This window comes from Eumetopias jubatus, unplaced genomic scaffold (genome assembly GCF_037043125.1).
Source record: "Eumetopias jubatus isolate StellerSeaLion01/CBP00866 unplaced genomic scaffold, mEumJub1_p1.0 scaffold_5, whole genome shotgun sequence".
NCBI classification, from domain to species: domain Eukaryota; kingdom Metazoa; phylum Chordata; class Mammalia; order Carnivora; family Otariidae; genus Eumetopias; species Eumetopias jubatus.
In genome coordinates, this window is record NW_028274811.1 from 35,836,761 (window position 1) to 35,861,970 (window position 25,210).

At 42.4% G+C, this 25,210-nt stretch overlaps 1 protein-coding gene across 12 annotated transcripts in view; it reads left to right on the forward strand.

Annotated features, from left to right (window-relative positions):
* Positions 1-25,210, forward strand: part of ARHGAP26 (Rho GTPase activating protein 26) — a 452,567-nt gene that overhangs the window by 407,714 nt on the left and 19,643 nt on the right. For 10 of the 12 annotated variants that reach the window (XR_015768163.1, XR_015768164.1, XR_015768165.1 and 7 more), the window contains 2 exons: positions 17,136-17,246; positions 23,079-23,170. Coding sequence is in view for 9 of the 12 variants with exons in the window: in XM_088023297.1 (XP_087879423.1) it covers positions 17,136-17,246; positions 23,079-23,170 (203 nt within the window). In the remaining 3 variants the exon portion in view is untranslated. The remainder of the gene's footprint in view (positions 1-17,135; positions 17,247-23,078; positions 23,171-25,210) is intronic. The other 2 variants (XM_088023299.1, XM_028092945.2) reach the window with 1 other exon arrangement.

Here is a 25,210-nt window from a genome sequence, read left to right on the forward strand (position 1 = left end):
CAGGTGGGTAATGCCTATTTTCCCATCTGCCCAGGCCCATTTTCTGCAACATTAAGGCTTTCAGTGACACCACCAGCATTTCTTTGAGAGAGCAAGTGGGAAAACAGACATCTCCTGTTAGCCTGCCCTGAAAAAAGAGGGTTTAATTAAGGTCCATAAATGAGCCCGAGTTCAGTATTGACACCTCCATTTGAACATGAAATTCTGGGCTTTGGGCACCGGCTATTTGACACCTGTGGACCTATCTGCCGCTGGTAACACGACCGGAGCACCTGTGAACGTGCCTCTGTATGTTTTCCACTGGGGGCTTTGCTGTGCAGACACAGGTAACAGGGCTGTGCTAAGAAGGGGAATTATTCTAGGATGAATACCCGAGAACCTGAGGCATATTACTTCTTCTCTTTCCTTGTAGTTAGTTAGGTAATGGTACCATTTTCTCTTCATTTTCACTTCTCTTGGGATCAGTTCATTGGGGTTTATAGATGGTGTAAGTACCGAGTCCTTAAGTCCACTTTTCATTTTGTAACGGAACCGTTTTCTCAAGACAAGTGAAGCATACTCTAATCCTAACAGCTGTCATTTAGTGAACACTTACTGCATACCAAGCTTTCATACACTGAGTGTATTACATATATAATCTCCTTAATTAATTATCCCCATTTTAAGCAGGGAAGGAAAATGTGGGACACAGAAGTTAAGTTCCCCGAGGTCACGCAGCTGATTAGTGGTAGAGCCAGTATTAGAGGGCTGGCTGACCCTAAACTCCTGCACCTAACTGTTAATTCACTATTCTTAAGAATATTGTTTTCATTTAGCAGTCAGTTTAGCAAATGTGACAGGTGTTCTCATGAAATTGCTGAGAAGCTTCCAAACCATTTTGCTTTATTTTCTCTTAAATGTGTATTTATGATTTCTTGGAACTGGGATTTCACCTGTTTCAATGGGTTTTAGGACATGTCAAGCAACCCGCTGTAAGTTGGCCCGCTTTGTGTCTGGCATTTCCCGACCCATTCTGTCCACCAGGCCCGGGAAGTAAATGTTTCGGGGAACCTTGTTAGGATCCTCGTCAGTGGGAAGGGCTGGAGGGAAGCAGTGGGCACAGGCATTCAGAGGAGCCCAAGTTCTAGAGTCCGGCTGCCTCGGGTCAGCCACAGCACTACCACTTTCTGACTCAGAAAATTGCCCAATCTCTCCGTCTTTCAGCTTACCCCTCAGCAAGATCAGGGCAGCCCTCGCAGGGTTATCTGGAGGAGTCAGTGACGAAAAGTGCTCAGCCCAGAGCCTAGCGTGTTGGAAGTACTCTATCAGTGGGAGCTGTTAGTTTAGGAGCCAGACTTTGTCCTGTTGCTGCACCTTGTCTTGGCATAGAGTCGGGGTTCATTATGCCCTTGACAGTGATTCTCTTTTCCCAGATACAAGATGACCACAGCTGCCTAATTTTAAACCCCACAGTGGAAAATGGGAACACCACAACCCCATGGAAATTTTCCCAAACTACTCCAGATTTCCAGTCCCTCTCTTCTCAGAACGCTTCAGTTCTTGGGATAAAATCACAGATGGACACTGAGAGTTTGTTAATATAGTAGATGAGCGTACACAGTTGCGGGGCCAAATATAATAAAATCCATGCGAGTAAGTCACATTTCCCGGTAATTTCCAAAGCTGACATGGAACAATGTAGAAACCAAGAATCAGTGGTTCCCATCTCTGCTTGCTTATCACAATCACAGGGCTGAGGTTGGGGGGAATTGGAACAGCGTGATTTTTATGACCCAACCCAGCCTGACTCATTCATTGACTTGATGATGTGAACGCTTTTCATTTTGGAAAATACATTGTATTTCTTTTCATTTTATAATATGCTAAATTGTGATTTGCAGTGTTCTTCCTTCGGTTTTCTTGAGAGGATTCTCTTTTCCATAGTTCTCTGGGAGAATGACAAAATTTAAGTATATGCAAAGTGTCATTTTGTCTCTAAAACCCTGGGTGACGATAGGAAGGAAGAGTGAGAGGGATATGGCGCAGGCATCGTGGAAGGTTTGCCTTCACGTTTCAGGTGGGTGTATTTGAAAGCATAGACTGATCATTTCCAAAGGGAACTGAATGGGCTTGTAATACTATCACCAGAAATAACTTTGTAAGTGAATTAATATAAATATACTGACAAAAAATGGTTACATCTCCAGAAGTATTACACCTCAGATGGTGAAAGTCAGAGGGACCTGAATGAAGGAGATACGGTAACTGGAGTATCTCATCAGGTGCTTGGTCCTGTAGCAACCCAGAGACGTGGCAGCTCGCACAGAAGGGAAGTGTCCAGGCTGTTGGTTTGTTTGGGAGTTATATAATTCCTTTCTTCCAAAAAGGAGTAAGCCACATGGAGACTTCGTTGAAAGGGGGAACATTCGTTTCCCCAAACAGAATGACTTTCTAGCTGTACCAGGAAACAATTTCTTGCAGGAAAAGTATGTTTTGCTGTTACCAGCCACTACTGGGAACTGCTACAGCCCCAGCCAGCATTTATTACTGATCTTCTTTCGATAGTCCTCTCTTTCAAAATAGCCCCCTTTCCATTAAGTTTACATAGTGTTCTGGGAAAAACCTACTATCAGGCAAAGAGACTGTCAGGGCACATAGGAAGAAATGGGGCTTGGTTTTTGTTTTAATCCCAGATGGTTAAAATGAAAAGAAGCCCAGGTGTTGAAGAGAATGAGGCCTGAATGCTCTGCTCTGCGGAGCCTCCACTCAGATGTGAGTCCTGACAGCAGTGGCCTGTCCACACAGAATCCGAATCATCCCCACCCACCCTGTCCTACTCGGGAGCTCACTTTCACCCTGTCCTCATTCCTGTTTTCTTCATAGCTCTTCATTCCAGCTAAAATGTCGTATTTGGTTGTTTACTTGTTGTCTGTTACACACATAGGTAACACTGTTTCCCAGGAACTATTTTGGTCACTAAAACAATCAAAATATACTCAGAAAAAATATTGGGGGCACGTATCTCCAATATGTATTTGTTATTTTTATTTACTTATAAATTACATACCTACCTTACTAATTATTATATTACATGCATCAGAAGATATATATAAAATACAAATCTTACAAGGATCGGATAAAAAATGCAAATAGAAGCTTCGATATTTTTTCCCCACACAGCCTGTGTTCTCATGGCCTGCCTTGCAGGAGGCCGTGTTTGAGAGTAGAAGCCTCACTCCGCTTGTTTTCTGCTGTGTTCCCAGTGCTTGCAACAGCACCTGCCATGTAGTAGGTGTGCAGTAAATATTTGTTCAGTATTTATTGTTGAGTGACAAGGAAGGCTAAGGCATAGTTCACTTGCTAGGCTCCAAATAGCTGAGGTTTTATTGCATCTTTGTAGGAGAAGAAGAGAAAAGCCCTAGTTTTTAGGGTCAGAATGCCTTCCTAATACAATATGTGCTGAATAAGGGATTTACTGTAATGATTCAAATCCTTCACCAAAGAGGTAATTACAACTTCCTTGATAAGAGCAGAGCTCAAGCAGACAGACAGGTGGTTTCTAGTTTCTCTTATAACAGATGGCACAAATGGACCAGCTTCTGAGGTTTTTTGAGGAAACTTGCTCATAAACAGCCTTACATATATTATTTTTCATGTCTTCCAACACATGCTTTCTAAATAAAGCAAAAAGGCTTAGTAGATTGAGGGCAAGAGCACATATGATGAACAATGCTGCAAGGAGCAGGGCACTTCCAGCTTACCTGAGCAGCAGGTGCGATGTGTCTGGCATGCACCAGGGAGATTCTGTGCCCCATGGAGGCTGAATGTGCTAAGAACGTTCACCATAGTGAACCTTCCCTTCTAGGTGCCCTCACAGGGTTTTTTCCCCAGCACTTTAAACTATACATTGCCTTCTCCTGTGAGTTGAAAACTCATATTTTTAAATGAAAAATCTCAGCTGGTTTGATTTTAAGAGTTTCTTTTTTAAAGAGAAGGCAGATGGTTTAGTGGCTTAGAGTTAGGGCCAGTTTCAAATCCCAGCTCCTCATCATCCACTAACCACTTGGCCTTAGGCAGCAAAGATGCTTAAACTTCATGATCTTCTGTTTTCTCACCTGAAAAATGGGAATAATAGTATCTATCCCTGAGGTTGTTTGGAAGAGTTAAGAAGATGCCTCTGAAAAGATTGGCAGAATGACTGATACATAGTAAGTATTTAATATAAATTAGAACTCACCATTTATTACCATCATCATTTTCACCTTTCCTTTGAAAGCTCTTAGCCCGCTATGAAAATGTGAAAACAGGGAAGTAAGCCAAACACAAAAGATGACACGTTGCATGATTCCATTTTTGTGAAATGTTCAGAAAAGGCAAATCTCTAGAGACAGTAGATCAGTGGTTGCCTATGGCTCATAATGTGAGCAGGGTTTCATTGCAAGTGGCTGGAAGGACCTTTGGGGGCTGATAGAAACATCATAAAACTGGATTATAGGTGATGACTATACAACTCTATCAGTGGTGTACACTTCAAATATGTGACCTGGATAGTATGTAAATTGCACCTCAATAAAACTTTTTTAATATCCTCTTCTGCCAAGAATAGTAAACACAATGAGTCAATGTTGACGTGATGATGATGATGATGATGATGATGATAGTATTGACAAATGATACCAGAATTAAGAGGCAGAAATGTTAAATAACCATCAAATCCTTGCCTGGAATGGACATATAAGCTTTTTATTCATTAATTTCACTCTTTAGAATAACTAAATAGGTCTTAGAAAAATAAATGCTATACTTCTACAAGAGGAAAGAAAAAGATAGCCAAGAACAGAAATTTCCAAAATTTGAGCCTTATGGCACTGAGGTACCTGAATGTTTTAAATAGTGCCTAGATGACCTTTTTTCTTCATTTTAATAATAACCAGTTTTTATCATTTAGAAGGGAATAAGCAGATGTTTCTGCTTTATTAGGGGGATCAACTTAGAAAAATATTAGGATATTATGTATTAAAAATACACATAATACACAGCCAAAGCTAGGAGGCTGGGGCAAATGACTGGGGTTGGGTAGCACTACCCAGTAGTCAGGAGGAAGAACAATGCCAACGAGTGACCAAAACTGAATATGGAAACACAGGAGTCCATCAGAGTACAGGCCGGGGTGCCTGTCACCCTCCCTGCCAGAAACAGAAGGTTTGAAATGCCCCTTCTGTAGTACTTGTCAGGCACTGCTATCTGAGGCAAGTGAACAAGGGGCTGTATGCGGAGCCATCATAAGGGCACTAGACTGAGAGCTGGTTACATTTTATGATATCAGATCATTCTGACTCAGGAAGGTCTGGCTGCCCTGCCTACCAGGGCCTTATGCTTGGCTTCTAGTAGAACCCTGTTTCCTTTCCTTTCCCTATTGACTTTGATCCTGTGGGGTCTTTTTTTTTTTTTTTTTTTTTTAATGAAGCCTTTATATATCATCAATTCCAAAAAAACATAGGAAGCATTCATAGTGTACAAGAGATGTAAGAGGAGTAGCATAACTGCAGTACGAAGTAGAGTCAAGACCAGAAGGGAAAGGCTAGTTCTTGAGGATTCAGAGGAGAAGTACAGAACTTACTGTGGTAACTAGAGAAGCCTCATGTCGGAGTTCACGCTGAAAATGGGCTTTGACTGGTGGATGGGCATTGATTAGGGGCAAGGGAAGAGACATTCTAGGTGGAAAAACAGCACCAGCAAAGAACATGGTGATGGGAAGCTGAAAGTACCCCCGTGGCACAAATAAACCCATTTGGCTAGAACACTGGTTGGAAAACTAAGGCCCCTGGGCCACATCCAGCCAGCTGCCTGTTGGTTTTGGTTTTGTTTTTGTTTTATGGCTCATGAGATAAGAATGGTTTTTACATTGTTCAACTGTTTATATTAAATGGTTATATAAGTACTACCTAATACCCTCAATTTTGCCTCTTGGTCCAGGGAGTCTACAATATTTACTTTAAGAAAAAGCTTGCTGACCTGGAAATCCCCAAGGGTGTGAAAGCAAGTAAGGTGGATTGTGAAGAGCAATTGGGGCTGTATTGTGAAGGACCTTCAAATGACAGAAACCCAACTAGTCTAAGGAAAAAGTGGGAGTTCTAAACTTACAATTTTGGGAAATCTCAGGGTGAATCTAACCTCGAGCACAATTGGACCCAGGAACCCAAATTATTATTTTACTTGGCTCTTCTTCCCTCTTTTTTTTTTTAACTTCATTTGCAGACAGATGTTTGCCATGTAATGGGAAAAAAGATCTCTGATCACACTAAGCCAATAGCTTTTGCTTCCAGAAAAGCATTCATATGTTAGAAGACAAGGAGGAACTTTGATCAGTTGAGTGTCCATCCTTGACCCAGTCTCCGTGGCCAGAGGAAAGGGGCCTTCAGGCTAGCCAGCCAGGATCACATGCCTGCCCCTTTAATGAAATCCGAGGGACACTGACTCCACCTGTATCACTTGAGGTGGAGCAGAAGAAGGGAGGTGGGAAAACTGGTGGCCAGGAATAAACTCTGTAACTACATCTTTCACTCTCCCAGGGTAAAGAATTTATTCTTTGTGCAGTAGGTCGTCGGAAGTTTATAAGAAGGAAATTGCTATTCATTCAAAATTTGAGCTGTGTGTTTAAGAGGTTCATGTAGTGACAACATGCAGTACGATGGATTGGAATGGTAAAAAGGTAAAGAGACCAGGCTAGAGATTCTTCGAGTAGTCTAGGTAAGATGACCTTGGTCTTCACCCTCGGAGAAAAGGGGAAACACTGAAGTGTTCTAAGCAGAGAATAGACAGGATCAGATTTGCACTTTGAGATGATCACCAAGAACGGTCCTTTTGAGTATCTATGCTGAACATCTTGTTTACATTGTAAATTTGCCAAAGATTGTCCAGAGTAATTTCTATCTGCCTCATATTTGAAAATATATATATATATATATATATATATATATATATATAATTTTGTAAGATTAGAAATAATGGTGTTTTGCTGTGTCTATTTTCATTGACTTCTCAGTGCGTTTTTGGTTTTAGAATGTAAGAACTAGAGCAGAATATAGAAATCATTTTCCTTCAGTTCATTTTTATGCACAGATGTTAAAACTCTTTTTTTCCACTGGAAAGGGTGACTTTGCTGGAAAATCATTTAAAGCTTTTTCCAGTCAAGTCAATAAGCAACTCAGAACCAAATGAACAAGGGGCAAAAATCACCGTGAAGTCTAGTGAGATTGCATTCCTTCATCGTGCAGCCTGAGCCAGCCTTTGTAGGAATGGAGCATGGTCCAGGGGAAGATGCACGTTTGTGCATGGTCACACTGAAAGAGCAAGGCCAGTCATAGAAAGTAATAAATGGAGTAGAGAAGATGTTTGAGTGGGTTGAAATCAAATCAGAAATAATTTTCCGCATGTTTAGACTATTGAATAAACACTAGAATTAGAGGGAAGTCAGCTATTTGCTTAGGAGGAGAAAAAGAGAGTCAGAGACTATTGGCCTTTTCACCAAAGTTCATCTCTGCTTATCTCTCTGCCTCATGCCTTTCATGGTATCCGGACCAAGATTTGTAGGCTTGCAGGAGTTTAACTTAATCGTCCTGAATATTATCCTTAGGAGAAGTGCTTTTTCTATTGCTGCGAGTTCTGAACATAGTGAAATATTTCAGCCTTCTTATTCAGGGAATCTCCTTTCCCCAGGGTTTACTTTTAAGCTGAAGTGTCCTGGGCCACCACTGCTAATTTTAGATACTCCTTTGTTTTCAGCAGTGGACATTGAGATTCTTAGTAAATCCTCCTCCCTCCTTTTCCTCCCCCTTGTCCAAACAGGAAATATTCCCTGCAAGCAGACCTTATAGAAAAGTACGCCAGATGGCCAATGACTTTCAGCCCGTGTTGTTAACATGTTGTCCAGCTTACTTACTCGAATGTGACATTGGAGATGTCCTATTTGATTTCCCCATGCTCGGATGAAAGGAAGACACCATTGATTTACTGTGATAACTTTACCAAAATAAAAATGTCTCTCAAGGAGCCAATATCATTTCTCAGTGAGGAGAGCAGGATGGAAAAATTAGTTCTTGTATATGGAAGGTGCTCAGTAAATATTTGTTGATTGTATTTGACTGAAAAAAGAAGAGAAACAGCACGAACAGTTGGGAGCTGCCAACTGTATTATGCAACCCAAACCACAGATTGGTGCAAGAAAGATGGAACTGTTATTTTGCCTCTATTAAACATCCCTCCTCCAGAGAATAAAAGTAGCCATTTGTATGATTAGGGAGATGGTTTTTACTAGTGACATTTATTTTTTGGTTATAAATGTAACAGATTAACTATAGGAAATGTGGAAAATAGTTTCAAAGCATACAAAATAAAAATTACTTTTAATGTCATCATCCAGAGAATGGCGTTACTATGTTGATATACTTACTGTCTATAGGTATGTTTTAAGATAGGTTTGCACATGTTTTTTTATTATAGAAAAGTGCATGAAATACGAATGTACAGTTTAACAAATTATCATTTAGCAAACACCCACCTAATCACACCCAGGTTAAGAAGTACAACCCTGCCAAGACCCCAGAAGTGTCTGCATCTCTTGCTTTCTCTTTCCCTCTCTTAGTCTTCTCCCCCCCAACAAAAGGAATCACTAATCGGATGTTTACAATAATCACTTCCATGTTTTTATTTGTGTTTTTGTCTCCTAAATACAGATCATTGTTACGTCCAGTAGTTATGTTCAGTAAAGTCAATACAAATACTGAATTAACAAATACTGAACCACTGTTCCTAGGGAAAGCACAGGGTTAGGTTCCTGTGAGCCTCTGGTTTTGCCACATTTTTGTCAACTGATCTGTATACTGTATTTAATGTTGTTGATTCATTACCATTGAACGCACGACCAACAGCACAGTAAGTCATGCCTGAACAAATCTTACTCAACACATTTCCTCCGTAAGGCACATCACAGCCTTCTTGTACTCAGAAACTCTAGAGAATGGAAACAAGAAGGCTGGAGCATCGCTTATTTCCACCTCAGGTGGCATTGTGCATATTGGGTGCTTCAGAGTGACTCAGGTGTTTAGTTGCTTTGTGGGTGTCCACAAATGACCGTGAAAGCACCATGATTATTGATTCTGAGGTTTCAAATACATTGTGGTAAGTAAATGAATTCACGAACACAGAATCTGCAAATAATAAGGATCACCTGTATGCATCCCTAACATACAATATTTTGTTTTATTATGTCTGGCTTCCTTTGTTCAGTGGTTTTCAGAGTCCTTCATTGATTTGTTAAAATTAGTCATTAGTTTAATTTTCATTATGGCAGAGTGTACTATTGTATTAATATACTAAAATTAGTTCCCCATTCTTCTTTTGCTGAACTTCTGGGTTTCTTGTTTTTGCTTTTACAAATAATTTGCTGTGCACATTCTTATGCTTCTCTTCTGAGGCACACGTATGCACCATGCTGGAGGGTGTATGTCTGGGAATGGAACTGCTGGATCATAGAGGATGATCTCTTCACCTTTGCCAGATGAAGCCAAACTGTCCAAAGCAGGTGTGGCAGTTTCCAACCCTCCTCCAGCAAAGTAGTAGAGTTCTGACTTTCCACATCTTGTAACCACTTGGTATTTTCAGCATTTTGATGTTAGCTGTTTAGTCACTCTGGTATGTGTGCAGAACTACCCCATTATGGTTTTAATCTACATTTCCTGTATTACAGCAAGGTTAAGCACTTTTTCTTTTGCATTTTCTCTCTCTTTTTTTAAAGACTTTATTTATTTATTTGTCAGAGAGAGAGCACAAGCGCACACACAAGCAGGGGGAACGGCAGGCAGAGGGAGAAACAGGCTCCCTGCTGAGCAAGGAGCCTGATGTGGGACTTGATCCCAGGACTCTGGGATCATGACCTGAGCCAAAGACAGGCGCTTAATCGACTGAGCCACCCAGGCGCCCCGCATTTTCTCTTCTTAAGTCCCTGTTCAAGTTGCTTGCGCATCTCCCCCTTGGTTGTCTGTCTGTTTCTTACTGATCAGTAGGAGTTCTTTGTAGAGTCTGGTTATGAGCCCTTTGTTTATCTATATGTTTTAGGCTGCCTTTTTACTCTCTTTTAATGTTGTCTTTTGATAAATAAAGTTCTTAATTTTAATGTAGTCAGGTATATCTGTATTTTCCTTATGGTTACTGCTTTATAGGCTCTGTTGGATATGTTCCAACCTCAAGTTCCTGGAGTTACTCTCTTCTAAAACCTTTATTGTTTGCCTTTAGCATTTGGATCTGTAATCCACCTGGAAATTATATATTAGGTATGATATGAAGGACAGATCAAGTGTTACTTTTACCATGCAGATATCCAGTTATCCTAGTGTCATTTATAGAAGAGTCCTTTCTACTATTACAAAATAATATAGCCTCATGATAAAAAAATTGAGACAGTATAAACAAAATTAAAAAATGAAATTTAAATCCATGCCTATGCACCCAGTCCCCCGTTCTCAATTCCATGAGGTGTCATTACAGTTTCCTCCTTGCAGATTTATTTTAAGAATCATGTTTAAGCATCCCTAGCATTAGAATGGTGGCCTTAAGTTATGCCTCAGGACAGTAGAAGATCAAACCTGGTAGCACTGTTGCTTCCTTCTCTTTTTAAATTATAGTGACTGCATTTGTTTTTGTGATGTCTTCAGTATATAGAGAATGACAATTGTACTGCACTCAAGTTAAGATAGTAAGGAAGTTTGGCGATTTCTCCGCAACCGTTCAAATCTTTTAAAACAGCAAGTGTGACCATATGCATTCTCTGTAGTGACCCAAAATGCTTCAACCTTTCTTTACAAATAACTTCATAAATTGTGAAATTTTTTCGGTTGAGAGGGAGTAAATACCCAAGAACCAATTCTCATGTACCTGGAGTGGGGTATTGAAAAAGCCTGAGGGGCTACCCTCAGGTTTAACGGAAAAGAATACTCTGCTCATTCAGTATTGTGCACCATGAAGCACAGTGGAGGCATTTGGCCCTCCTACCCTCGCTGGTCCTTTCCTTTGAGGTTTTTTGTTTTTGTTTTTGTTTTCCTGCACATTGAGCAATTGAACTGGAACCATTGTCCAGTCATCTTTACTTCCAATCCAGAGTTTTCCCTTCTACCTCCCATTTCTGCATTATTATACATGAGAAGTTTCAAATTATTGACTTGGAGAACCTTAAGGATGACAGATGCCCTATTCTAAGATTTTGAATTATGTTTAAATCATGAAATTATTTGCCATTCCCAGCACACTCAATCTGAATTTAAAATTTGTTTGAAATTTACACTTCAGAAATTTTTGTGAAAGCCAGAAAATGGAACTACTACACTGTAGATAAGTTGAATTATTTTCAAAGCAAATTATTTAAAAACTATTTTAAAAGTGATTGCCAATAATTTCTAAGGCCTTAAGGGGATTTTAGTATTTTGTCTCATTAAAATAAGAATCAGGACTCTGCCATTGTCAGGATTAAAATGCACATTAAAATAGATAATATATTAGATGAGTAAAAATGTATGTTAAGATATGTTAGATAATATATTAGATGAGGGGAAGAATCTGTAAATACGATGCATACTGGTAAAAGTCAAAAGAATACAGAATGATACAACTCGGGGGCATGTGTGTTTTTCCTCTTGTTAGGTTGTGAAGCACATACTGAAAATTCACAACCACAAGGGTGGGACATATATAGGATTTCTGTGTTGTCACAGCTTCAGCAGACACATGTAAAGAATATGTGGTCAGTTGTTTAACAAATTAAAATCATTTTGTGTGTCATTTGCTCTGATTTACGACTATCCAGTTTATCAGTATTCCTTTTGGCCCTCTTTCCTTGGCTGAGGTTTGATATCCCTTCTTTTTTTTTTAATGGTGCCTTAAATCAAGACATAAAGGGATATTTTCCAAGGAAGAAGAATTCACTGATTTGGGATTAGATTAAATAAGATTGTATTGGTTTTCATGGAATTTTCTCTTCTCTCTCATTATAGGAGGAAAGGGGGGGAGCGGGGGCAAGACAAGCATTCTGCCTTAGATTTAATAGCGCCTTCCTGTTCCGTACCTAACTGGGAAGAGAGGACTGATGGTACATTAAGGTCAGCCCTGGGCTAGTGATCTCACAGGCCTTGCCCAGGCCCGACATACATGACTGGGAACCTGGGCCATAGATCACAGGCCAGTGCCTGGCAGAGAGGAGCAAATGCCAATTTTTTCACTTCTCCATAGTACATACCTGGCAGAAGACTGTCTGGACACTCTTGTGTACCTCACCCCTCCTAGTTAGTCCTATCTTTAAGAGTACTGGAATAGGCTGGCCATCTGCCACTCCCCCTTTCTCTTGGATCAGCCATACCATTTGACCAGGGCTCTAACTCTCCAGGTTGACACTGTCTTCTCTGTCTACCTGCTTGTGTCCTTCCCTATACTACCTTCTTGGCAGAATGCACTTTGGAAAATTAACATTGCTTCCAGATGGAAACAGAACAAGAGAAGGGAATTGTATTCATTTTTATCTCACTGGAAATGCTAGGAAAGAGGAGAGCCCAAGGTAACCTTTTTAAACTAAAAAAAAAAAAAAAATCTAATTTTTTTTAATGATGCTTCCTGCTGCTAGAGTGACAGAGAGAGGGAAGGGACAGCCCCCATGCATTGTTGGTGGGAATGAAGTTCAGCATAACCTTTCTGCAAAGCTTTTGGCTAGGTTGTATCAATACCCTTAAAAATGACTCCTAGCCTTTGACCCACTTATTTAACTTCCAGGAGTTTATGCTAAGGAAACAAATATATTCAGTGATCCTCAACAAGGATGCGAGTTGCACCACTATATAATAGCTAGAAGGGCATAATAATCTGAATATACAAAATAAGAGAAAGGTTGCATAAATCAGGGTATATACCATATGATAAAATACCCCATAACCATTTTAAGAATGTGATAGCAAAGGCTATTTAATGACATTCAAAAATGCTTTATTAAGGGGAAAAAAAAAAGAACAGGCTACTATGTATGTAGTTTTATTCCTCCCAAAATGAGAAGATATGCCAGGATATTAACAGCGATTATCAGTGGTTATAAATTATGATTGTATTGCTTTTTCTTGCTTTTTGGTATTTTCCAATTTTCTACAAGGCCATCTATAATTTTGAGTATCAGAATCTTGAAAGGTTAGCTTTCTTCTTAATGGTCAGCTTACTGCTCACCTTGCACCAGGTTTTAATAACCACAGAGCAGAGACTACCCTGGGTCTGCCACATCCATGATGAGATTGGGAGACTGCTGGGGCAGCCCTGTCCATAGGAAAGGAGGCATGCCCTGGCTGGTACACCAGACATTCCATCATTCGAGTGAGTCACCACAGAAGGGTGTCAAGCTGATGATAATGCCACACACTGTATTTGAACTGTTGGCTACAACCCAACATGCTGCCAGGCCTTTGAGCCTTATCTTCCTAAGCCATTCTTTCTTCACTGTCCAGTGAATGTCAACAGGACTGACTGGGACTGTATGACTCCTTTTGAGGACACTGTGGACCAGCAAACTAAAGCTGACATAAGCCTTCCAGTTGAATCCAAACTAGACCAGCAAATGTTCATTCCATGCTAAAGTTTAAGCTCTTATTGTTGTTGTAGTTGTGCCTTAAAGGGGGGGAGGGGAAGGTGGTGGGGCACTGGCAGAATCCCAGGAGTGAAAAATGTGCTGGGGCATTCAGCTCAGATACTCACAACTGGACTCTGAGGATGGTAGAGAGGCCTTAGGGGGTCATCTGCTAAGACTGTAGTTACCAAATTATTTTCTCCTGTCCTAACCTCAGTCATTTGTTATCTTTGGCCTCAGTAGAAAAGTGAGAATTTGATAGAAGCTTCAGGGCCAGTAGCAAAACTGGCCTTTTATTGTTTGTGTGTTTTGTTTTAGGTTTTTTAAGGGTGAGATTTTTTTGTCTACTGTTGTCATTTTTCAGTAAGCTATAGACACTTTGGAAGTGAAGGGGAATGAAAGAGTATACAGTCTTGGGCCGTTAGCATCATTCGTGTGATCTTATTTCCCATTTACATGTTCTCTGAGTTGTAACACAACTAAAATAAAATGTACTCCTTGCTTCTTGGAGGAATATTTGTATATTATTGTCATTCTTTTGCTATAGACATTCATCATTAAATAAATAAAAATGTTCTACAGTATTGTTGATCATGAGTTTTATGACATGATTCTGAGCACAAATGAATAAAAAGCATAATTCTATCAGTAGTTTAAAAAAATCAAAGTACTGTGGAGTGTGCATTTTACTGCTACACTAAAATATAATAGTCATAAATTTTAAATTGTGGTCATTTTATAGCAAATAAATGTCACTGCTATGAGTAAAACACAAGCAAACAAATGAAATTCTATTAGTCATTAAAAATGACAGTCAGTACTACAATAAGTGACATGGAGATTGAAGAGTAAGTTCTTATAATGGTTTCAGATACCCTGGAATTCCAGCCACACCCCCAGATAATTTCAGCCATGTACGACTGGTCAAGACCCACTTAGGTATGCAAGGATGTGAAAAAACATTCAGAACCACATTGTGTTCATAGAGTATGTCCCAAACTATGCCTTTATTTTATTTTTTTTTTAACCAAAGGCATAATTCTTATACAAATGAGATAGGAAGCTAGAGGGGTTTCCTACTTATAAAAGCCACTAAAAAGAAAAAAAGAAAACAAAAAGTCCTAAGGACTTTTTAATTGTCCTGTGCTGACCACTGACCAGAGGAACAGATGAGTTCAGGCCTCTTGGCCTGAGCTGCTTGCTCTCTTGAACTTGCAGATTGTCCCTGGTCAGAGCTTGGGTTCCTGGGCTGCGTTGCAGTTTGGAAGTCATGGTAGGCCTTGCCTACTATATCGAGAGGGACGCGTTGTGGGGAGAGGCCTGAGAAAGCAAGGTCTTGCTCACCAACTGCAGCTACAGAAGAAAGTGAGGACTGCACAGTTAAAATGAGGCAGCACTTTCTCCCAGGACTCGAGACAGAGTCAAGTGGGAGCATGTATTCAGCTAATAAGAGAGTAACTTATCCCTCGGCTGCCAAATCTTACTGTCTTATGTTATAGTTGTTTTTTGGTCTGTCCGATCTTGTTAAATACATTGGGAACTCTTGAGGTTAGGGACCTTGGCAAATGCCAAGTTGTATTCCATTTATTGTATTTGATCATACTATGTGCTCAGTAGCTTGTCTTTGCTGGATTATTTGAGAAAAAGAGAAAAAAGCCATACTCTTTGAATTTAATTTCTTGTATTATATGAATTCCATCTGCTATGTGAATCTACCAGAGAGAAGACTGGAGGCAGGATTGGGGAATTTACAATGTGTTGAGTCTTATTGAGTCTGTCTGTTGCTACATTCCCATTTTCCTTTGCAAATGTGGCAGACATCTAAAGGAGATTCATAAATCACTGGTTAAGAAGGCTTCTAGTGCTATGGCTGGGTCTATAAAGAAGCTTGGCACAACATAGAGGAACAGAGCCAGTCCTGCTACCCTAGAGGCAGGACACGGTAGTGGCCAGAGCCCAGGGCTTAGGGCCAGGGGATCGGGGTCTGAACCTCGGCCCTGTCACTTATAGGCAAGTCTCAAATGGGCCCCAAGTTTCCACATCTGTGAAATAGGAATCATATTGTGTGTCTTTGGCTTGTTGGGTAAGTTAAATGAGATTTATTAATTTACTCACTCAATTATTTCTTGAATACTTACAGGGACTATTTTAGGCATTGGAGATAGATCAGTAAACAAAATGGATAAAAATCCCTGCCCTTGTAGAATTTATGTTCTAGAAATATAATGCACATAATGGCATGAAATAAGTGTTTCATTCATTTAGCCTGTGGATTTCTGGTGAACTCATGTGATGGGTTTTTACTGTATATTTCCATGAGAATGTATGTTACAACCATAGATAATTAGGACCATTATGAGGTGTCATGTCTGAATTGAGAATGGCCCACTGTATAGGACATTTATGTGTTCTTGCTAAATCCCACTATGTTTAGAAAGTCTGTTGCACTGGAATTGGATTGCTGTCATTTTCACCTCTATAAAGTGCTTGGATCAAACATTCCAGCAGTCGGCTGAGGCTCAGGACTGCAGGTGGTGGTGTTGTGGCTGGGCGATTTCCACATTATTTTCTCAGTCATTGGTCTTTGCACTATCTGTGATTTATGTGATTTTATGGAGTTGCTAGGATGTTTGTTTGTGTAATTTGTAGAAACAAGTCAAAGGGCTAGCATGACCAGTTAAAAGTCACAAGCTGTATTTTAATGAGTAATTTTAACCTTTCCTCTGCAAACTTTTGATCAGTTAACATCAAAGAACAAAATGACAGATTGAAGTTTTCAGTTCCTCATTTTTTCATTGCCTTCCCTGTGAGTTTTTTTCTTAGAGTATCACAATGCCCAAAATCCATGAAAAGAGAAAGGGCAGGCCTGGAAAGCAAACCTCAGAGGGACCGCAGTGCTGCCGGTGATTGTGTGCCCTCTCCTGAGAGGTGTGTGTCCAGACCCGTCCTCCTTCCGCTATCGTATTTCTAATGCAGTGCTTCTCTGAGTCTCCAATGGCACACAGCCCATTTAGTTAAAAATGTAAACAGGAAGTTGTTTTCTGGCCGAATGGCCCGTGCAGCCCAGAAAAATGGTCATTTTTGCTGAGACCCAACTTTAAAAACACTAACACAGCAGTGGAAGCTGAAGGCCTTTTAGAGGGTAGCCCTGCCCCACATGGGCTGGTGCTAGGGAATGAGGGGAAGCTCATGTATGTGGGCCCAGGGCATCTTCCACCAGTGGGCAAGGACACAGTGAACACCATCGAAGAAACTCCTGTGACCTAGAAAGCAGCTGTTCTGCAGGGCAAAGAGACTCCTTAATACTCCAAGGAATTGCAGAACAGGCGCTACTTGGAAGTCACTGAGATCTGGTCTGGAGAAATGTGACTTGGCACTGATGACACAGCCTGGGTTTCAGTGCTCCTCGTCTGCTCCAGCTCCCCATCATTTGGCCTCCCATGAACCTTGTGCTCCCATTGTGGTTTCCCTCTGTGCTGACGAGTTTTCTGGTTGTTCTGTCTTGCAGCCCCCCGAATCCAAGCCCAACTTCACCCCTCTCGCCATCTTGGCCCATGTTCTCGGCGCCATCCAGCCCTATGCCCACCTCATCCACGTCCAGCGACTCATCCCCCATCAGGTCTGTTGCAGGGTTTGTTTGGTTTTCTGTTGCTGCCGTTGCTCTCTCATTGGCTTGGTCCTCTCTTCATGCAGTGTTCAGCCTCCTCGTCAACTTTGTTCCCCGCCATCCAAACCTGCACTTGCTTTTTGACAGGCCAGAAGAAGCAGTTCGTGAAGACTCCAGGTAAAATCACGGATGATGACCAATCTGTTCCTCTTTATCCAAAGCCGGTCAGGGACAGTGGGGGTGGCCAGCCTCTGCCCTCCTGTGATTCCAGCCTAAGAGACCGAAGCCAGGAGGGACCGTGTGCATGAACCAGCATGGCATTCTCCACACCTTTCTGAACCCTTCCTCCAATTTCTGAATGAATCCATGATGCCTGGAGTTTGGGGAAAGAGTGCTACTTGGACAGGCCCCTGTTTGGATCGTTCTCTGAATTATGGAGCTTTCTCTGTGCTTTGGTATAAGATAATATCAGAGGGAACCAGTGCTGAGACATGTACTGGCCTTTTCTTCCCTCATTTTTATCAGGTAGCATCAGGCAGCATTTATTTGTGGGGCATTTATTTATTTATTTGACTATTGGCTGTGAGCACTGACGCCTAGTTGCTAAGACCAGAGACATGAGAGAGAGATGAATGTAACAGAATAAAGGATGGAGATGTGAAGCTTTTTCTCTTTATATTGTCATGGCTGCCTCCTTGCCCTCTGCGTGCTCCGATCTCCATGCATCATGGACCCTTAGCACTCATGGGAATAAGCAGCACCTCTTTCTCAGAGTTGATCTAGTTCCTCTCCTCTGGTTTGAGGATGTCTAGACTTAATTCTTTGTACTTCTTTAGAGAAAAGAAGCTATGTAAATCCAAGAAAAGAATTAATTAATAAAGATCCCCTGCAGAATCTCTCTACTATGTAGATCCTAAGCCTGTGTCTCTCTCAAATTTAGTCTCTGCTTATAGACAACCAAAACGTAGAGCCCAGTTATAAAGCATAATAAGCATTTGGAGCCTTTACAGTATTTTCTCATCCATCTTTTTCTCATAGCTATTTTTTTTTTCCCCAAAGGATGGGTCCAGCAGAGAGGCTTAAATAATTTATAACACTGAGTCTCACTTTAAAAAAAAGAAAACCCATGTTATTTATATATACAGATGTATATGTTAGTTTATTTTCCTCCAGGTACTTTCCAGTCTATCATTGCATTCTATCCTCATCTGAGAATCAGAGGAGAAATGGCCTGAACCATCTTATAGAGAAAGAAAACTGTGGCACAGAGTTGACGGCCCAGTCACACCACTGGATGAGAGCCCCTCCAGAATTCAGGACTTCTTGTCCTTAACTCAGCACTCTTTCCTCCAAACATATGGGTGCCCCCAAACCTAAGGTTCCATGCCACTCCCAGCCCCAGAGCCTGGCCTGCTCTTCCTGGTTTTCTATCTAGCTTTGCACTGGAAGGTAGGAAAGGTAGCTTTTCCATATACTCTTTTATCCTCACCCTGGGAATAGGGTTAAAATTCAAGATCATATTTTTCTGACACTCAAGTTATTTCCTCATTATTTCCTAGACATATTCTGGGCGCTTTGGGAGACGTTAACTTTCTAGGACACGAGATATGGCATGGATCTAACCAGAGCGGTTCGATCACTCATTGCCCCATGAAGACCTGAACAGAGCAAACTTCAGTCACCTTCCAATATGCCTCACTACTCGTAGGAGAGGCTTGGTCATTAGCAGAATGTGTTTCCTTCAGTCTGAACAAAGGGAAGTAAAATCTTCAAAACACTGGTCCCTTGAACAGAATGGGCTGGGGGACTCAGGATGGTAGAATCATTCAGGTAAAAAGCTGAACATATTCTCTGCTTTGAGGGTATTTACTTTTTTGTGTCTCTGAGTTTGGGGGCCTGTTGCCTGTCCAGTATCTCCACCTCTGTACTCCCATCACCCAACATATTTTCAGGGTTTTTTTCTTTAGCTACTCCTTTCCACCTCCCAAAGTATTTCACGATTGGCAGAGCACGGTGGCAATAGGATCTGCTACCCTAGTAGGTTTGGGGTCATGGTATTCAGAACTACCTACTCTGGCCATCATTAAAATAGCACCATTTGGATGATGCTATTCCACAACACTTTAGGAATCTGCCATTTTGAAATAGGAAAGACAGACTAGGGCTTGGAATCAGCTGTCACAGAGCTAAGTATGTGTGCTGAGGTGAGCACAGATGGAGACCCTGCTGGGAGCTAGCCCATCAGACCTAGCCAACAGAGAGGATTAAAATCCCCTAATTGCCGTTGGGTTACGTAGCCAAGAGGTGGGGGCATACCTATTGTTCAGGTCCAACGGGGCCTTTTCCCCAAATCCACTTCCAGAGCGTGAAGCTTCAGATTTCCTTCCCCTGGCAGAGCTTTTAAAAGTAAATACTTAGTAAGACCTAATAAATGGTCCCGTGAACTTCTACATAATGTCTCCTCTGGAAATGACTCCCTCTCCCCTCTTCCGAGCATTTTTAGTGCTTGTTAGTTAGTTCAAGCTCAGGAAGGAAGATGCCTTTGATAGCACAGCAGAGGAAGGGTCATAGAGGCATATTCCCCTCACACTTCCCTTTCCTGTCACCCCTAGAGAAGCTTCCAGCCCCTAAATCATAACTTCCCTTTACATAGTGGTCCCTGGCAGTTGGGCTTGAATGATCAAGCTATTGCATCCTGCCAGTCTAGCTGGCCCCACCTCCCTGTAGTGTCATCTGACGGAGAGTGGGTTGTCATTTTGCAAGGTTTGCAAGGGCATTTGAGGGAAGCTCCTCTGAGTGCTTTCCTGGCCTTGTGCCATGCTCAGAGGCGAAAATTAAAAATGAACCAGCAGAAGGTTCCAAACTTGTTCATGCCCTTGAAGGCCAGCCGAGGTCTGAAGGGCACTGTTTCAGGAGCAGCCGAAGGCACCTCGGGCTCTCTGTGTCCAGTGTTGAGATGCACTGCAGAGAATGGGGAGCTAGAGAGCCAAGGATGCTTAGTGGGGATGTTTTATTTTTTTTAGTCAGAGCCAAAGTCTACAAACACAACCTCTGTGCCAACAGGATCTGTTTTGGTAGGAACCCTACCTAAAACAAACTGCTGGGGCTTTTGAGAGCTAATATAATACAGGACACTGGACCTGTTGGGCTGACAAACTTAAAAAGATAAGACTTCCCCCCTGATAGAGATACCAGATTTAGCAAATGTTTAGCAAATAAAATAAAAATACAGAAATTCAGTTACATTTGAATAGTAGATAAATGGCAAATGATTTTTTCTTACTATAGGTATGTCCCATGTAGTATGTGGGACTTACTTCTACTATTAAAACATTTCTCATTGATCTGAAATTCTAATTTAACTTGGTGTCTTGAACATTATTTGTCGGCCCTGGTCCTGGGGAACAGGAGTAGGAGGAGGTCTCAGGGGAAAAGACCCTCTTGTAGATGGTCAGTCACCTATTAATCCGAGAAAAAAGCAAGGCCCTTTCCTGATCTTTGTTTTATTTTTAATGGGTTATTTTATTGTCAGTTGATTCAATTCCAAAAGCCTAACATTAGTGGAAAATTTACTCCTCTTGAATGATAAACTTCGGCACCTGAGACCATTTCCTCTACTTGATTCCTGCCAGATACCCCACTTGGCTTCCCTGGTTTGCCTATTTTGTCCCATTCCCTTTATTTAATGAAGTTAATAAGTCACCGCTATGAAAATGCAGCTGGAGGAGCCTTGCCTCAGATGATCTTACCCTCGCGTTTGATTTTTCTCATCCCTGGTCTACGCTCTCCACCCACTAGCTGTGCCCTGTCCTCACGGGACAGTGATCAGGGCTAATGTCAGATGGATTCTCCTTCCACCTTCCAGGCTCTCCTTGCCTGCCATTATGGGGTTTGGGCCATTTTATCACTTTTTACAGCCAGGCAGCTCCTCCTCTCGGCTCCCACTCCCTCAAAAACAAAAACAAACTTTTTTGCCCTCCATGGAAAGTTGCACAATGGATGTTTGGCCCTTGCTGACAACATGCAGACTTGGTTTAGTTGGAACACAGAATATGCCTCTGGTGCAGAATTCTATTCTGACTTTAATGACAATTACCCCAGAAGAGCTGTTTTCCACGTAAAGCTCATGAATTCTGATGGCTCTTCTTTCCTTCATTCCCAGTGGATCCACCTCATTTTCTCCCACTTTCCTAATTTTCTCCCACCTGGCCATCATCTGTTGGCCACTAGAAGACCAGAGGAAAGAATGGTGAACTATGCCCAGCAACAAATTCTGGATAATCATTTATTGTGATCATTGTTTGCAACAGAACTTTTAAACTATCTTTCATGGAGCCAAGACTAGACGTTCTAGATGCCTGGTCCCGGTATAAGTGTCCATCCATCCATCCATCCATGGCTCCTCTTTCTCAACAAGAAGCCGGATTTGGTGACTCTGAGAAATAACAGTTCCATAATGACCCAAGACCCCTTCCTCTTCTGATTTTGTCTTGGCTTACCTAAGACCAGCCTTTCCTCAGCTAAATCTCATTTGGCCACTAGAAATCAGTGTGCCACAGGGCGTTTAGTATCACTGGCTCCTGGAGGCTTTCTGTTAGTCAAATGAAGCTAAAGTAAATAATATATCCCTGGAATAATTGTTTAACCCAGAGGACCTACTGGCTCTTTTGTTATTCTGCCCTGGAGCCCCTAAATGTGCTCCTTCAGAGGGCTCAGAAGTAGAAGAGATTACTCTTAGCAAATAAAGAGCCAACTTTTGACTGTTAAATGTTATTTGTCTTATGACCCTTGAGAAGTCCATAGATCATTTGGAACTATTTGGATATCAAAGCAAAAATTGATAGAAGGTAATAGGATTTACCGGTTCTTATTATTTACTCTTTAGAACATGGCTTAGCAATCTGTGACCCTTGGGTCAAGTCCAGCCTACCACCTGTTTTTTCTAAGTAAAGTTTTGATGGAACACAGCCATACAAAATCATTTACATGTTGTCTATGGCTGTTTTTATGCCACAAGGCAGAGCTGACTAACTGTAACAGAGACCATATAGCCTACAAAGCCTAGAATATTCACTGCCAGGCCACCTACAGCAAGAGTTTGCCAACCCCTGCTCTAGAACAGTGGTTCTTAGCCCTGGTTGCACACTAGGGTCACTTTGAGAGCTTTTCAAAAATGATTTTGTTGCACATATATACATCATGTTCCCTCTCCCTTCTTCCTCCCCACGCTCCCCACACACATTCACATAAGAGCTCACACACACAACTTGTCTGTTCCCTGCCCTACCCTGGGGGTCGGGGAGTTCCAGCCCTGGAATCCTGCTCCACCAGCCCAATGAGAAGTAGGTAACATCTGGAAGAGCGAATGTCGGCCCATGGCCTAGAGCCGAAACATGGCTTTGTTAGAATTTCTCCTTTTTGACTCACTGAGCATTGCCAGTTTTCAACAAGGTCTGTTGGGAGTACTCTCCGGAGCAACTAGGAAGCTCTTTCCTGCCCCCACCTCCCTTTTCCCAAACTACTCCTGCTCCAAAAGTGGGTCCCAGCCTGCCCTCCCACTGTTCAGGTATCGTAACTCCTAGGCAGAGTTTCACATGGCACAAGGTGACCCCACAAGAAGTGTGGTTTCTCCAGGCTTATGGCTTTTCTCTGAATAATTCTCATTTTTCTCTGGTGACCTTTGCAACTTTTCCACCTCATGTTTTGCCATCTGGCTGCCTTGTCAGGCTGTTGCCGCAAGAGACAACTAGGTGGCTTGCAGGGAAGGGGAAGAAGAGAGGTTAAATATCTGGGGCTTTCAGAAGGTTTAAAAATACTGCTAAATAAACTCCTATTTTCACACAGCACACCGTTCCGGAAGGCAAAAGCCTTATATGCCTGCAAAGCTGAACATGACTCAGAACTCTCGTTCACAGCAGGCACGGTCTTCGACAATGGTGAGTTTCTCATCCCCTTGCAGAGATTTGGGAGGGGTGGGAGAGCAAATAAAGAACTGCAGTTTTCAAAGTTCCTGCAGGGAGAAAAAATACAGTCTCACTTGGATGGATAAGACTGAAAAGAAGTGAGGGGGGTCAGGGTTGGGTGGGGGTCTTTGCCCAAAATAAGAGAGTAGCAGCGAGACTTCTGGAGGCTCTGTCAAGAGTGGACAGTGTACTGAAGTCTTCACTTGGTTGGATAGACTCAGCCTCATGGAGCAGTACTGGACGTGAAAAGTGATTGTGTACCTGGACAGGGCTCTGCCAAGCACTTGGCAGTGGCTTTGAGAGTCTGGGGGCTGGACAGAGGATAGGAGACAGCAGAGCAGAGAACAGGGATCCTGCAAGTGATCAGCTCAGGATGGAGACTGAGGCACACGTTCTGTGCCTCTTTTTCCTCTTGGGTTCAGTGGCATTCACTCTCCATAGCAGGTGAGGCTTATTTCCAGGCTAGCAGGGCAACTAGGCAAGCTTGGGGTCAGTGAGCCTCCCTGCGGTGGTGCTTGGTCTCCCCCCTGACCGTTAATAGACTCCCTCAGGGCCATCCCCCTGCACACTCCCAGCTGTCCTGCTCAAGTATCCTGTGTGAAAATGGATTCGTGGCACCTGCACTGTAGAACTGGGAACTAGTCTTACTTGATGTACCTTTTTCTTGTTGTTTTTTGTTTTTTGTTCTTCCTCCCTAAAAAAAAAAGGAAAAGGTAGTATTTTTTAAAGTGAGTATTGATGGCATAATTTGTCGTAACTTACCATTTACCTAAGAGAAAAATCAGGATTCTGGGGAAAAGCCAGAATCTCTGTTACAGCTGAGATTTTCGCCAGATGATTTTCTCCTTTGGGGTTAATTTTTCCGGATCCTTGGGTGAAAGGGTCCCTTTTTTGACCAAAGGAGAAACCCAAAGCTGCTGCCTGATTTCAGGAAGTGGAAATTTTCTGGGGCTGCCTTCTTGACCTCCATTGGGGTAGTGGCAGAGTTCCTGAGCAGGGCTGAGTGCATGTTGCCCAAGCGCTCCCCTTCAGGGCTGAGTGCCCCACTTTGGCCTAGGTTACACCTGCCACCTGCTTGAGAGCCAGAAATACAGGGCAGCCAAGGCCCCCACCTAGCACTAGAGTGCCTCAGCTCTAGATTCGGGCCGCCAAAGCGCAAGTCCTGGCTCGACCACCTGCTTCTGTGTGAACTCCAGCAGTGACAACCTCTCTGTGCCTCAGTTCTGTCCTCTGTCACATAAAGATAAGAGGGTTGTGAGGGAGAATTGCAATGGTGCACATCATGTATTTAAGATAGTACTCAACACATTAAGCATTCAGTGTTATTATTATCATGATGATGATTGCCATCATTATGCCCATCTTAGAGCCTGATGTTCTGATAGTTCACGGTGACCCTTTTACATTCGTCCCTCCTATAAAGCAGGCCTGGCTCTTGGCTGGGCAGTAGGTACTGCACCTTGACCCTCTGAGTCCTGGCTGTCTTTAGCGGCCTCTAAGCCAGAGCAGAGATGGATTCCTGGGGACAGCCTTGAGTGCATCCCCATGTGAGCGGGCAGCCCCCTGTGTACCCAGCCCCTGCATTTAGCATTGCAGAGGTAATAATTAGGCATGGGGAGACAGAATGGGGAATAGTTCACAGAGCACCTGGGGGATTCCCAGGTCACGCTCAGACCTTCTGAGCCTGCAGGGGCTGGGGTGAGCCCATAACTGTATGTGGCCTGCTGGGCGCATGTCCTCTTGTATGGTTCTCTGAGCCCCAAAAGCACTGTCCTTAAACCTTTGCTCCATTAACTTTCATTTGGGTGCTTTGCATATCCACGTGCACAGCCAGCCAGCCCAGCGGCCTCTCCTGTCAGCAGCTGGAGCAGTCAGGCCCTGGCAGAGCTGAGGTGACGTGGGTCCACAGAAGGCTGTCCAGAGCCATGTCGCTAACAAGTGTGCCCTGCCCGAATAGGCCCATACAGTAGAGTCCCAGTGCAGCCATAACATGATGCAGCATTCACAGCAGAC